This window comes from Lasioglossum baleicum, chromosome 10 (genome assembly GCF_051020765.1).
Source record: "Lasioglossum baleicum chromosome 10, iyLasBale1, whole genome shotgun sequence".
Classification (NCBI taxonomy): Eukaryota; Metazoa; Arthropoda; class Insecta; order Hymenoptera; family Halictidae; genus Lasioglossum; species Lasioglossum baleicum.
The window spans coordinates 2,858,086-2,871,716 of NC_134938.1; the positions used below are offsets into that span (position 1 = coordinate 2,858,086).

The following is a 13,631-nucleotide window of genomic DNA, read 5'->3' on the forward strand; positions in this document are numbered from 1 at the left end:
CGGTTCATTAAGTTGCGAAAAATGCGCAACTGGAATGCGGCGAGTCGCGATCCATTTTCCTCTCTTTTTTCCATCGCCTTCCGGTGAGGTGATTGTGAATGAACTGGTTTCCACAGGGATCTTGCGGAATGGTAGCGTTTGCCTACTATGACGATGTAAAAAAAAAAGAGCGCTTTGCGTTCTCTCACTGTTTTATATTCTGAAGACAGAATCTCCTTGTGCTATATACAAAATTTGCTAAACTCGTCTACGAGCTGCGACTCTTTCAAGAAAACGCCTTCCAGTACCGTCTTCTTATTTGTTAGTAGCTATCATGTTCTACCAATTTTTTCAAGCAAGATTTTTCTATTTTATTCAAGCAGAAAGCTTATTCCACAACAATTGTTATAGTTGTGCTCAAAGTTTGTGTCCACAGCAACGTTTCGAAATCGGAGTGTTGTTAGATCTATTAAAATTTGCGGGAAGGAAGTTTGCTTAGAGTCATAAACAACGGGAACACACGTTTTGCGGTTACGACTCGCGACGGTCGCTGCGTGAACGAGTTCGCGGTCGATACGGTGTAATGAATCGATCATGTGTACCTGGAGATCGCATAAAATTGTTGGTTACGCATGCAAATTAGCATGATCGCGGTGGGAAACCTAGCGCGTCTATGATGAAATCCGTGGGTTTATGGGTTCTCTCTGTTCCTCTGGAAAAATCTGGTTGCGTGTAAAGAATAGGCACAAGTTAATAACAGACTCTTTGCTTTTCTTTTATTACGTTGCGTAATAGATAAAGTTTAGGCGATGTGGAAATTTATTTACGTAAAATAACGTAAAAGAACATTACGCTGTAATGTTTTTCTTAATTCACAAAAAATGTCTGGGTTTTTTATTTGCAAATTGTGACGCCATTTCACTTTCTCGGGAGGGGGGGGGCCAGAATGTTTACATTCTGATTCTTGTTGAGAAATATTCAAAAATATCATCGTAAAGAACCTTTCGAGTTATTTGTTAGTTAGCTTCCACAAAAAATCGGTTTTAAACGACTTTAAAATGAATTTTTGCCGAGCTAATGCGTGTGAAACTGTTGGTTAATGAATACATGAAATTCTTAATCTATTCCGTTGAGGAGATCTAGACGAATGCCTTGCAGTCATGCAACGATAATTAGGTATTTAGAGCGTCCTGGAATTAAGAAGTGTGTACGGACACAGTGTTTCTTCGAGACTTCCTCCTGAATTTCTTTTTGCCAGTGGCGTGTAGTCGAAACAACGCGTAATTAATATTGTCTCTCATTCCAAAAAGCATTGTTTATTCATAGATTTCCTTTTCTTATCAGTATAATTGCAGAAATAAATTAATCATCGGGTAATTCTCTAATATCATGATCGGAATCGACAAAGTGTATCGAAATTAATCGAAAAGAAGAATAGAATCTTATTTCTTTAAGATTCTTATTTAATTAAAGGTACATATCACACTGCGTCGAACAACCTGCGGTTCATTTTAGCTTGAAAATGAATTAGTTTGTTTATCCGTCCCGTAACGCAGTTCGAAACTGCGAGGACAAGAATAATTTTTTAAGAACAAGATTTATATGCAAACGAGAGTGTTTCGATGTTCCGTGTACCTGCTTTCACAGTCGAAAACACGAATGCACAGTGCGTTTTATGCGTCGAGAGGAAGTGCCCGTAATAACCGAGGCGTGCACTTGTCTCTCGAGTAGTATTGTGGAGTGTGGAGCTGCCTGACCCGGCTGCCATATTGATACGCTTGTGCTCGAAGGGCTCTGTTCACTTGTTGGATCCCACCAGTCTTTCAAAACGTGCCCTTACAATGAAAACGCTTTCCTGCACGTGCAACCATCCCGGCCCGATCTTACCTGTCCGACGCCCCTGATTTGCGAATAATAAAACACACGCGAACGTAAAACCTGATCCAGAGGAAGATTCTGGTTTTTAATCTTCAAAAAATCAATGTTTTTGCTTTTTCTGTACGTACAGAATGAATCCAAAAATTGTTTCAAAGATTTATTAGCTTTACCTTGCTTGTGCAATTGATGCTTTCATTTTGTATGTACATTCAAAATTAAAACAAAACTAGCGATGTATTAATATTATACTGGAGGGAAAGTTCTGTCGTATTTTAAATAAGCAGGTAATTTTGCTTGTAAATCAAAAACACATGTTGTCAGCGAAAGATGGCAACAAGTCGTTACAAATGATGGAAATTATATGTATCAATTGATTCAAATGTGTTTTCGTTAAAATATGACAGAACTTTCCCCCCAACCTAATGCATCACTTCAGTGAGAGTTCGATTTAAAAACATTATAGTAAATAAGGCGTGATATTATTTCAAATTGCAGATATAAATTGCAGATTCGATCGACCCATTTAAGACAACACGAATGATATCGTGTCGGAGAGGAAGAGTGTGATCTAAATTTATAGTGTGAATTTCTCGCAGACAGCCGACCTCGTTTATGACGGATTTAAATCGAATAAATTACTTGAAAAAGCGTCGATAAATTTCAATCCAACTTGGCGAAGTGACTTGTGAAAACCGGCTCGCTCTGTTTCGGTCTACTATCTTTTTCTTCGTGACGAAAAACACTGTAGTATTAAGCTATTAGGTCTAATGCAATCAGAGCACTCGAGATAAGTCGACTTTATTACAATTTCAGATAGAGCAATTAACTTAATTGCGCGGAGCGTGTTTGTTGCGAAATCAGACAAGAGGATACGTTATTTCGATTTCTTGCGTGAATAAATTATCCTTTGAACGAATGTGTGTCGCAAATAATTCAAAAGCTCGAACAGATTATTTTATTTATGTTTCCGAAGCGTGTGCCGGCGATTCGGAAGAACACCGGATATAGTTAGGCCGTGACACCGGAAAGGCGAAAATAATGTTCCGCTATGGGACAGGACATGGCCGCGGAAATTGTGATTTACTTTCCCTCGGAATAATAATGTGCTCACAATACTGTGGACTGCTATCGTTAGAACGAGGGTGCTGTCGCATTTACATGCTTCCTCATATTGTGTGCACACCTACGCCTGTAACTTCTTTGTTTTTACATCGACGGGAGGAACGTAGATTTATTAGCAATTAGCATGCTTTAGTAACGATGTCATTAATGTAACGAAGCAAAAATCTCGGAATTCGAGACGTTGTAAATCAATAATTATAATTAATGGTTGGTGTACACGTTTTGTTTTTCAACTATAAAATCTCATAGGATGAGAATTACGTAAAAAAAGTCAGCTACATTTTCGCTGTGGAAAGTATAATGATGGCGTTAAGGGATAAAAAGTTATAGCCAATCTTCTGGAGACAATGTTTTAATGCATCGTTGCTGATACAATAAAAAAATTGATTTTTTCCCCGATGTTGCTTTATTTTTCTGTGGATATGTTCTGGAATTTTGAACACACTTTTACATTCAGAGAAACAATGCACATTATTAAAAATTCAATGGAAAATTATAGTCCCGAATTAGTAAAATAATCCCGATTAGCATACCGTTTCAATGTTATTGACGGTATAAATTTCCTGCAGCTGAACACGCGTCTTACAGTGTATTTTTCTCACGTTGCAGGTGTTATGGCATCTCGACATCTTCCGGCGGAGCTTCAGGGAGCTTTCAGGACACGCCTGCATGCGAGAGTCGTGCATCTTCTGCGCCCTCAAGGTAAGCGAGATGGATCGTTTCGGAGGGAGGAAAAAAAGGAACGCGAATCTCATTAAGACCGGCATCATCCTAATGGTTAATACACTGAAGAGGGATTCTGCACGCGTGGACAAAGTGATCCATTCCGCAGTCGACTATTATTTATTAAAACGCGCGATGAGCCGTGCAAATTGACCGCGAAGGAAAATACTTTCACGTGCATACAGAGCGTCCTAACAATCGTGGTACAACCGGTCGTCTGACGATTCTACATGCAAAATTAAATCGAGAAGGAGAATAATATTGTTCATTGAAGGCGTCATTCATTGAGAACATGTAAAGCAGAAAAGTACTCCTAGTTTAATATTCCGTTATGAATGTGTGAATATATTTAAACGATCATTGCAGTGTGAAACTACTTATTTGGTACTTATTGTTTTATTGCAAACATCAATAATGTTAGGGAAAGTTTAGTTACGGTCATAGGGTACAGTAAACTTTTAGCGAAGCGACTTTAAAAGGGATTGAAATGATACAAAACCATGTCGCCATTTCAAACGCGCCAAAATTCACGGGAACTTCTTTATTAGATAATTAAATTTATTGTATAGAATGGTTATTTTTGTTTAGGTGTAGAATAGATGTGGACGAAAACCAATTCGACACATAATCCAAAACGATCTTACATGGTCGAGGGTGTCTCAATTAGGTGGTAGAAATCGTGAGAAACTCTCCCATCGATCAAAAAAAAGACAAATTACGTGTAAAGTTTTTTCACGTTTACAACAGAATTGATTAGAACCAATTTGATACATAATCTAAATCGATTTCGTGTAATCGAAAGTGTCTTGATTCGACGATAGAGATCGTGAGAATCATTCCCATCGATCCAAACGATTAAATTAAATGTGAACGAATTGTGTGTCACTTTTTCACGTATATAATAAATTTTAGATTGCTTCATCATCGAAGGTAATCAGCAACGCTGTACAATCCTTCCTATTTCCGACTCTCCGACTCGACTCGTATATTATAATAAACATGGCTAAAAATTTGGACAAACACATTTTCATCAAGATATGTAAAACAATCACTTATAGTGCTCCGTAACCCTTAGTGTTAAGGATCGCCTTGACATGTTCACGTATCGATGAGCACCGATGATTTACCAACAAAAGCGGACAGCCTTGAGTGGTTTTCGTACGGCATGGAGCCCGGCGATAGCGTCTCCTCGAGTGTTATTTCGATCGTGTGATTTTTCCAAGTGGGCACCGCCTAGCCGACTACTTAGAAAATCCCACGACGATAATGAAAACGCGAGGACGAGAGAGGCAGCAGCGGGATACTCGAGATAAAAGCGTCTGCCCGCTTGAAAACTTAAGACGAATAAAGATTACTTTACCGGACCCCCTCTGTCGTGTCTACTTCAGGTTACAGCGCTAATCTTCCACAGGTAATCTAATCTAAAAAGCCGAGCGTCTCTCCTTTTCATTACGAGAGGACGAAGATGCTGTCCAGCTCATGAAATGGTAGTTGTTCAGGAAACAATTACACTGCTCCGCGGGGGAGGATGAAACATACCCTGTATCAAAAGCTACTTCTGCAAACAGACAGTGTACACGGTATTTAACAATGATTTCATCGGGATACATTGTTGGCGTGGAAAGTTAGATTAAAAACAGCTTCAATTTTTATATGATCGTGCTAAACTTAAAACGAAATTAGTAGAAACAGATTTTATTAACATACCGTTAATTGAACCACTACGTTCCTCACATCTTTGCTATTCTATCTGCCATTTGTACACGTATGATCTCGCATAATGTGGAGTATGTACATCGTGTTGAAATTCTGACATGGTAAAAGAAAAATCCTTGAGACTACTTAAAATAGCTCGCGAATTGGAGTTCGCAGATACAGAAACGATAGCTTTGATTCGAATGATTTATCGTAGCATTTCGAGATACATATGTGTTTCGTGCTGAAAGTATCTTTATTCGTTATCGAAAGAAATTAGACGAACGTTATCTGCGCGGAGGAAAACGTGATCACGATTTGCATACTATCGAAACATTTCCATTTACTTGCTCACAATGGAACATCGATGGAAGCGGTGACTGTAACGGGCCGCCCGGTGAGCAAACCTTTCTCCCGTAAGACACACATTCAGATGTGTTCCCTGATTGGTCAAAGGAACGGAAAGTAATACTCCGGACTGGTTCATTGTAGTAAGCAGAGAGGCAAGTCGGTCGCTGACATAGAAATTTTTTACTACGTAGCGATCGAACCTCAATTCACCAATGTTTAACCCTTTTTACTCGGAGCTGTTTTATCTCGAAAATTAAACATTTCGATATGAAATTGAAATGTTTAGTAATTGATTAGATACCGATAAAATTTAATAATGTAAGCAATATTTTGAATAATGCTACAGCAATTTTTAGTGGTGCTTCAGAGTCACCATTCTAATGCTTAGGGTTAATGCTAATTTTCTTATGCTGTAAAGCAATCTTATGCCTTATCACTAGACCGTGGATCTTCATGCAAAATAAACATTTTCTGTATTAACTGTAACGAACAGGGTCACTTAAAGAGTGACTTTCTTCTTCTAATAATTTCAGTACATCGAAAGTAACGTGATACTCTTCAATTCTTTTATAAATCCTTATCTCGGCATCAATTCATAGCAAAATCAAATATCGATTGACATGATCAAACACACCATAACGTCGAAGGTGTCGCGCATGGCAAACAAGGATGCGTCCGAATCATATTATTATATTGTTGTAATGTTTTAACAAAATATTAATATACAGTGTTAACTCGTGAACGGTGCCTATTATCTTTTACGGACCCACAGATTCTGTCTCACAGTTAATTTTAGGCTAGGAAGAGCGAAACGATACGCGACGGAAACGTGGCTTACACATACACGCGAAACGAAGAGACGAAGTAGGCAGAAAACGCGTAGGAACCCTCCCGGTCGTTCTCACGGGGTTAATTAGTAATCTCGAGAGTTAATTGCCGCAGGCAAAGGGTACCGTGTTTTGAGTGAAGTTCGCAGGAACAGGGACGATCCTCCGGCTCGGAGGACTCACGTGTTTCTTTGTTGCGAGGCCTCTCTCCCTCTTTATTATCTTGTCCCCGCTTCGGGCGACATGCTAAAATGAAAATTTACCGTCCCTCGTGGTCCTTTTCCTTTTCGGATCTATCGAACCTTGTAGAAATCGAGAAGCAAACGAACGAATGGGACGACGAGTTACACTAACATTTTATTAGCCGTGTGAGAAATTGTCTCCATCAATTGCTAGAAACAGGAAGCAAATATAAATTTCCTCCTCTAATGACTTCAATAATCTAGAAATGATGTTAAATTTGAAATATCATTTTATTTTATTTTATAATTACTTCCATGCCTGTGATCAGTTTTCAAATAACATTATTTGACAGAATATTTCAGACAACATGTGAAATTGTTCCTCGAGATTATAATTACTGATCTGATTATATCAGGTTTAGGTATAATTTATACTGAAATCCTTTTATTATTATTATGAATGAATATTATTTTTATTTTCAAATAACAGTACTGAAAATAACGGTGTGAAAGAAATGATTTCAAATAGTTATTCCTTATTTTAATTTCAAATAATATTTTATCTAAACTGTACCCATTCGTTTCTGTCACAAATGCATAAAATCTGCAGTGCACTTATTAGGGACGTTTCGACAGTGACGCTAACGGAATGCAAAAGGGATAAAAAACATTTGGCTCACTAAGAATGAAAGTTTCTTCCGAGAAGGGAAGTACTCCCGCATTCCAAAGAAGGGGTACGTGTAACGCAGAAGAATTCGGCCTGACCGGAGCGACCATAGTGATTCACCAGGAACGTATTCGGGGAGGTGGTAACTGCTTTAGGGTTAGAACGGAACGAGATGTTGCTTTACCACGTGCCACGGGCGACTCTTTCGATTTTACGACCCTACGATCTCACGCTTTTCGATTTCGTCTCTCGGGAACACCTTCGCACAATAAAAACTTTTTACCGATGTCAATGCATGAATCTCTTCAGCACGATGACGCCACATAACTCCCCACGAGTCATCGCGCAAGCATTGCCAAGAACGTTTTCTAAAGTTGAGCTTAAATTGTTCCACAGACTAAAATAACTGTTACCACGATCGACGACCCTCTTAATTGTTCTTTTCATTTTAATAAAAATTGATTTTCTAAACTCGATCCGTTTAAAAACTCTGCCGTTGATTTTCGCGATTCGCGACATTGATCACTTGTTCTCATTTATAGAGAAATTGGTTGGTGAAATATAAAACAGTGAAAGATTAGAAAAATTCAGAAACATTGTTATGTTTTCAATATAAAAATTCTATTGAGGGACGAAGTGAATTTTCATTGAACTCCTGCTGCCCAATATCGTTGCAAAATATTGTTATTTTGCATAAAGATCCGCAGTATATTTATTATACAGTCGCGTGTCTTAGCATACTTGGATCATCTCTCGTTTTTATTTTTCGTAGCCCAGAGTACAGTTGCTTCTTCGAATGATTTGTCATGCCTGCAATTAGAGGACTTTATCAGCGTCTTTCGATCGTTGTCATCGAATGAACAGTTATTCCTCCGGACTTTTGTATATATTATACGTGACACCCAATCTGGCAGAATTTGTTCTCATTTTGTTCATTGCTCAGCGTACGATTTGCGGTAGGATTGCGGTTGCAATGGGAGATCGCTGCACCGGTTCTGTACACCATCGAGCTGGCGAAGTTCGTTTCCGGGGAGCTGGAATAGTTCCCTTGAACTTGCACTTCACAGTTACGCTGAAAATCACTTAGATTTTCTTGGGAAGTTAATTACTTTACGGTGTCATTTTTGTAAGCCTATTCCGACTGCGGTTAATGTGCTAATGTTTATCTCTTCCACTAACTTCTGTGCTTCTGTACTCGACTGCGGATTTTATGCGTTTACGACCAAAATGGATCGGTACAATTTAAAGCAATAAACCGATCCGAAGGATTCCAGGTCAAAATTTATCGCGACATTTACTGTCTTAAATTGCACCTGTTCATTTTTGCCATAAATGCATAAATACCGCTGTCTATTGATTACGCATAGATTAGTCTAATCTTAATTGTTTTATGAAGTGTTTTAATTGCAAATATAACATTAAACATCCGGTCGAAAGGTATTCTTTAATATTTCATCATTTACGACGGCAATATACATTAATTTGATCGAGGAATACTCAGGATATCGTAAAACGAAGATCGATATCTTTTTCGATGACGTTGGCGTTCATCGAGTGTCAGTATTGGACGCACAGGCGTGGGACGATAGTAGTTTCCATTTAAATATTTATGCAACGCCGTTTCTTGCAGTGAGCTCGTTCAGTATTCCGGTTCATTTAGGAAGAAAGAAATACTATGAGACCTACGCGTTTTTGTTGGCTACTTCACTTACGCACGAACACCCACGCAATTAAACAACAAACGAGTAGCGAACGTCATCCGATAGCTAATGTTCCACAGTTAATGATTTAAATCAGAGTATCAGAGCATTCCTGTTGTGAGATTCGGATGAAACTATAGTCAAACTGTAAACTGCTTATATTTAACAATAATAGTAAACGCAATTGTAAAACATGTCATAAATCAACTATTAATATAACAACGTATATGTTTGTTTTATCACAATGCACAGAATTAGCAAATTAGACACTGGTTTAGTTATACACTGGTATAGTTATGCTACTAAAATGTCCTCATAATTTTCTCCCGCAAGGAAACAGTTTATTATCTAATAATTAGTAAAAAGCAAAACAATTCGTCATTTCATTAATATTTTACTGCAATAAAAAACGATAGAATAAAAAAAAAGTTAAGTACAGAGAAAACAATACAATAAAATATTATAGGAACACGCGTTGAATTGAATTTTTTAGAAACAGAAAAAAAGTTGACGATCATGTCAATGTCCCAACCTTTAGGACACTCCCTTGTTCCTAGTTTGAAACCCGGTTTTCGAAATTCACAGATCTTTCCTAGCACAAACCGGTTTTCAAAAAGCAATCTCTTTCAAAAGATCACGAAAAAGCCTAGCAAGCGTGCAGCTCTTGATTGTACGAAATGAATGAAATTTCGTGGAATTCAGTTTCCCCGAAGTTTATCAATGGGAGAGCAGCACGGTTCGGAAAGAGATCGAACAGAGGTGCTGGATTTGCTGAAATCGCTGAATGATTCGACGTAGTATTATCCCTCTGGGCTGCGTCGGACGGCTTGCTCAGCTCAGGTATACGCAGTATATACCTGTGGCCACTTTTTCCCTCCACCCATGGTTTTTCGTGTTGAGAACTCGCGTAGGCTCGGCGTTCCCTGTGTGTTGGTGACACAAGATCCAATGGAATCGTGTACACGCCAGGCTGGACATGTAGAACTGGCTTTGTCCCAGTCCTCGTAGTACGGGTCTCTCCCGTATTCTCGTACGATTCACGTACACCTTCACGACCACACGGAACCGTTCCTCGTGACTCTACGAGGGAAACGGTGGACCTCAGGGACGTACGAACTCGACGGAGTCTTCTGGGCCAGAACCTTGAAAAAAATCGAACGATTTTCTTCATGGAGACAGAATTTTCTTTGAAGAAAGACATATCATTCATAGTTAGTACATTTGATTTGAACTATCCATCCTAATCTTTTTTTTTATTATGCTAAATATTAAGAAAAAGCCTAAAAAAGCAAATTTCGAACTGAAGATGCCGCCATTTTATTAAATAAAATGGGATATTTCATTTCTTTTGGGGTTCGTGTGCTGTAACTACATTCGTACTAACTAAAATTCTACTTAATTTCTTTTATTGAGACTTTACAATTTGTTTTAACTTTTACAGTTTCAAGTAGCTTGACATCGAAAAATTATATCGTACAGTCCAAACGATAGAAAATATATATATGCAAAACAGTCGCTTGATTTTTTAGAAAAATTTCTGAACATAACTTTACAACAATTACTTTACTTTATTTAGAGTCGATTTTACGCGAACGTTTTTCTAACCAGTTAAAGAATAAAAATTACTCTCTGGCTTCGATAATATATTGGACTTCGTACCCTAATTCAAATGCAGCTGCACCTGCACCCACTCTTCCCGAGGGGTGCTACCTGTTTTTGATTGGGCGTTCAATACAAGTCATCGTTATAGAGACAGCATATGGTAACTGCCAAACATTTGATAGCTGGAATAACAGATAAATAGATCAAAATACTACAACATTTAAAGAATTTGGAAATACTAGTGTATTGTCCGGAACTCTATAAAACTATGAAGGAAAGAATTAACGTTTATGTGGCTCAGTTAACAACATAAATAACATAAATACATTTTATATGTACACCTTTATACAACAGTATTGATAGTACGAAGCCACAAAGACATATAAATACATACACTATAAGTTTAATTTAATTAGGGTGTTGTAAGGAAGTCTGCGAGTTTTATTTTGTCATACTTAGGCTTACAATATTAATTAAATAGCAGATAAAAAGAAGACAGGGAACGATAACTTTTTCAGATCAAACGACTTAGATATTTTTTGAGAAGTTAGAGCAATTAGTTTTCTACAGGACGTGAAAAATATGTTTGAAAAAATTGCAATTCGACGGAATCACAGTCATGTAGTAAATTAATTATTCTAACTAAAAAAAGTTATCGTTTTCTTAAAAGTGTCCGAATAGTATTGTGGTTGACTGTAGGCATAGCGTTAAAGGAAATGCAGAACGAAAACCTGAATTTTTGAAAGCAAAACCACGATGCCGCGTTGAAAGTTTTCACGATGATAACGAACTAGAAAAGAGGTCGCCCGGTACCCCGAAGGGTATGGCACTGGTTGGGCTGCTGGTCGGCCAGGTTGGTGAACGTAGGACAGCTAACCAGGTGACGTCATTGGCTTCTTGGGTCTATGTAGGGCCCCGTAGCGGGGCCGGGGCAGGGGAAGGGGGATCGCCATACGGCCCCGTGGAAAGAAAGAAGAGGAAGATAGACGACGAAGGGTGGGGGGTGTTCTCCAGCACCGTGCGAGCCGTTGCTTTCAGGTACGAGCGTACGGTGCCGCGTGCAGGTAGTCCCGTGCTCATTCTCCATGTTCGTCGACGCGATCAAGCCTTTTCGCCTCGAAAACCAAGCGAACCCGGACCTATCCTCGGAATACATTGGTTTGCAACCCCTCGTGCACCGGACACCGTATCCGAATAATTAAAGTACAGTGTGATTGTCGCGAGTTAACTCATCGACAAGCGTGTGTGGTCGACGCAGAAGCCTTTGTGGAAGAGTGGAGATCGAAATTGATTGCTTCAAAGCAAGTTATATTCCGTGATCGTCGACGCAGAACGAGAGTAGTCGAGAAGAGGACATTTCGAGGTATCTGGTGAGAGGATCGAGGAAGATTGACCACGTGTTTTTGGAGCAAGGTGTGATCCAGAGAAAGGTTTCCAGTGTCCTTCGAGAGATCAATTTTGGATTGTGTAAGAGTCGAGTGGATTACTGAAGTGAATTTGTACGAAACTCGGAACCGGGTTTGCTGTCGCGGGTGTGTTAATGCGAGGAAGTACAGCTCGGTCGAAAAGAAGCCCGTGAATATCGCGGAAGCCGCGCGCGGAGCGGCTGTCGCCGTGAATTCGGAAGAAAACTGTGCCAGCGAAACGGGCGAGAAGCACGTGGCACGCCGAAGTGGAACGACTCGGGCGAAAGATGCAACGAGTCGTTAACGTCCGGAAGGGAGGACTCAGCGCCATCCAGGAAGCTGAATTTGTTAGTCACGCTCCGGAGCCGCGTCCTTTGAGCGACTCGCTTCTTCCTCGATCCCGGTTAGCCATGTGATCGAAGCCTGTCCACAGCTTCGTCTGCGAAAACAGATTTCGACGGAGTATTTTCCGATCGAAAGCCAGGACACGAAAGAGAGCCGCGAAGAGGCTGGCCGGTAGATCGAAGTGACTTCACTCGCCAAACGAGTTTATGCTTTTTAATCGAGTCTACAACTCGTCTGGCAACGGGTTCTCCTAGCACATCCGGCATGCGATTGCCGTGCACGATTCTTCCTGCAGTTTTCGCGACGGATCATCTGCCAGGGACCCTTTCAATGCCCGGCCACCTGTTTCCCCATCCATCGTGCCGCCCCTTCCTCCTCCGCCGCCTCGTGAAAGCCTCGAAATTGAAAGGGGATCGATCCTGAAGCGTCCGCCACCTATTACGATTACAAATAACGCTGCTCTAGCGAACGAGATCTACACACACAACCGATCAGCCAGGAACAAAAGGCGCAGCAAGTGCAAGCGGCCGGAGAAACAGGTAACGACATTTCAGTCCATGGACACTGCAAACAGAGCTATCTCGGAATTTCTGTTTGCTCGGAGCGAGAACGAGAGAGAGAGAGAGAGAGTTATGTCGCTCTCCTTGAACGTTGCTCTTATCTCGGCGGTCGGAGAGCGCGGAGGATGCTTCGCTGATGTTACGGGACCTGTGGCGTTTGGACCTCGTAGATTTCGAGGGACGAACGAGGTTCTTCGAGGATAGAATGACACGGGGAGTCGCGTTAGCGAGAGAGATTTCTTCCGTGGTGTCGATCGGTCGCCAGAGAAAATGTTGAAGTGGATAAAAGTCCGACAGGACACGTCGGCGACACCGACGCCGCTCGATCGCGAGAAAAAAGACGAGCCGGTAAAGGTCGAAGTTGAAGAAGTCGCCGTCATCGCCGAGGAGGAGGAAGACAGCGGCATGGAGCGGGAGGACACCCCGTCCAACATCGAGTTGAACGATCTGCGGAAAGTATGTCGAATTGTGTAATCGATATTTCGACGATTTCTTGTTTCGGGGAACACGTGAATCATGGGGAAAATGTCGTCCGGTACTTTTACCTCGAACACCCTGCCGGAACCTGTTCAATAACACGAAGACGAATCAACT

The 13,631-nt window shown here is 40.4% G+C and overlaps 1 protein-coding gene across 4 annotated transcripts in view; it reads left to right on the plus strand.

Annotated features, from left to right (window-relative positions):
* Ec (ubiquitin specific peptidase echinus) overlaps nucleotides 1-13,631 on the plus strand; it is a 103,516-nt gene that overhangs the window by 70,654 nt on the left and 19,231 nt on the right. For 3 of the 4 annotated variants that reach the window (XM_076432389.1, XM_076432390.1, XM_076432392.1), the window contains one exon: nucleotides 3,589-3,681. In XM_076432389.1, the coding sequence (XP_076288504.1) occupies nucleotides 3,589-3,681 (93 nt within the window). Of the gene's footprint in view, nucleotides 1-3,588; nucleotides 3,682-11,136; nucleotides 13,494-13,631 lie in introns of those variants that run through there. The other variant, XM_076432391.1, reaches the window with a different exon arrangement.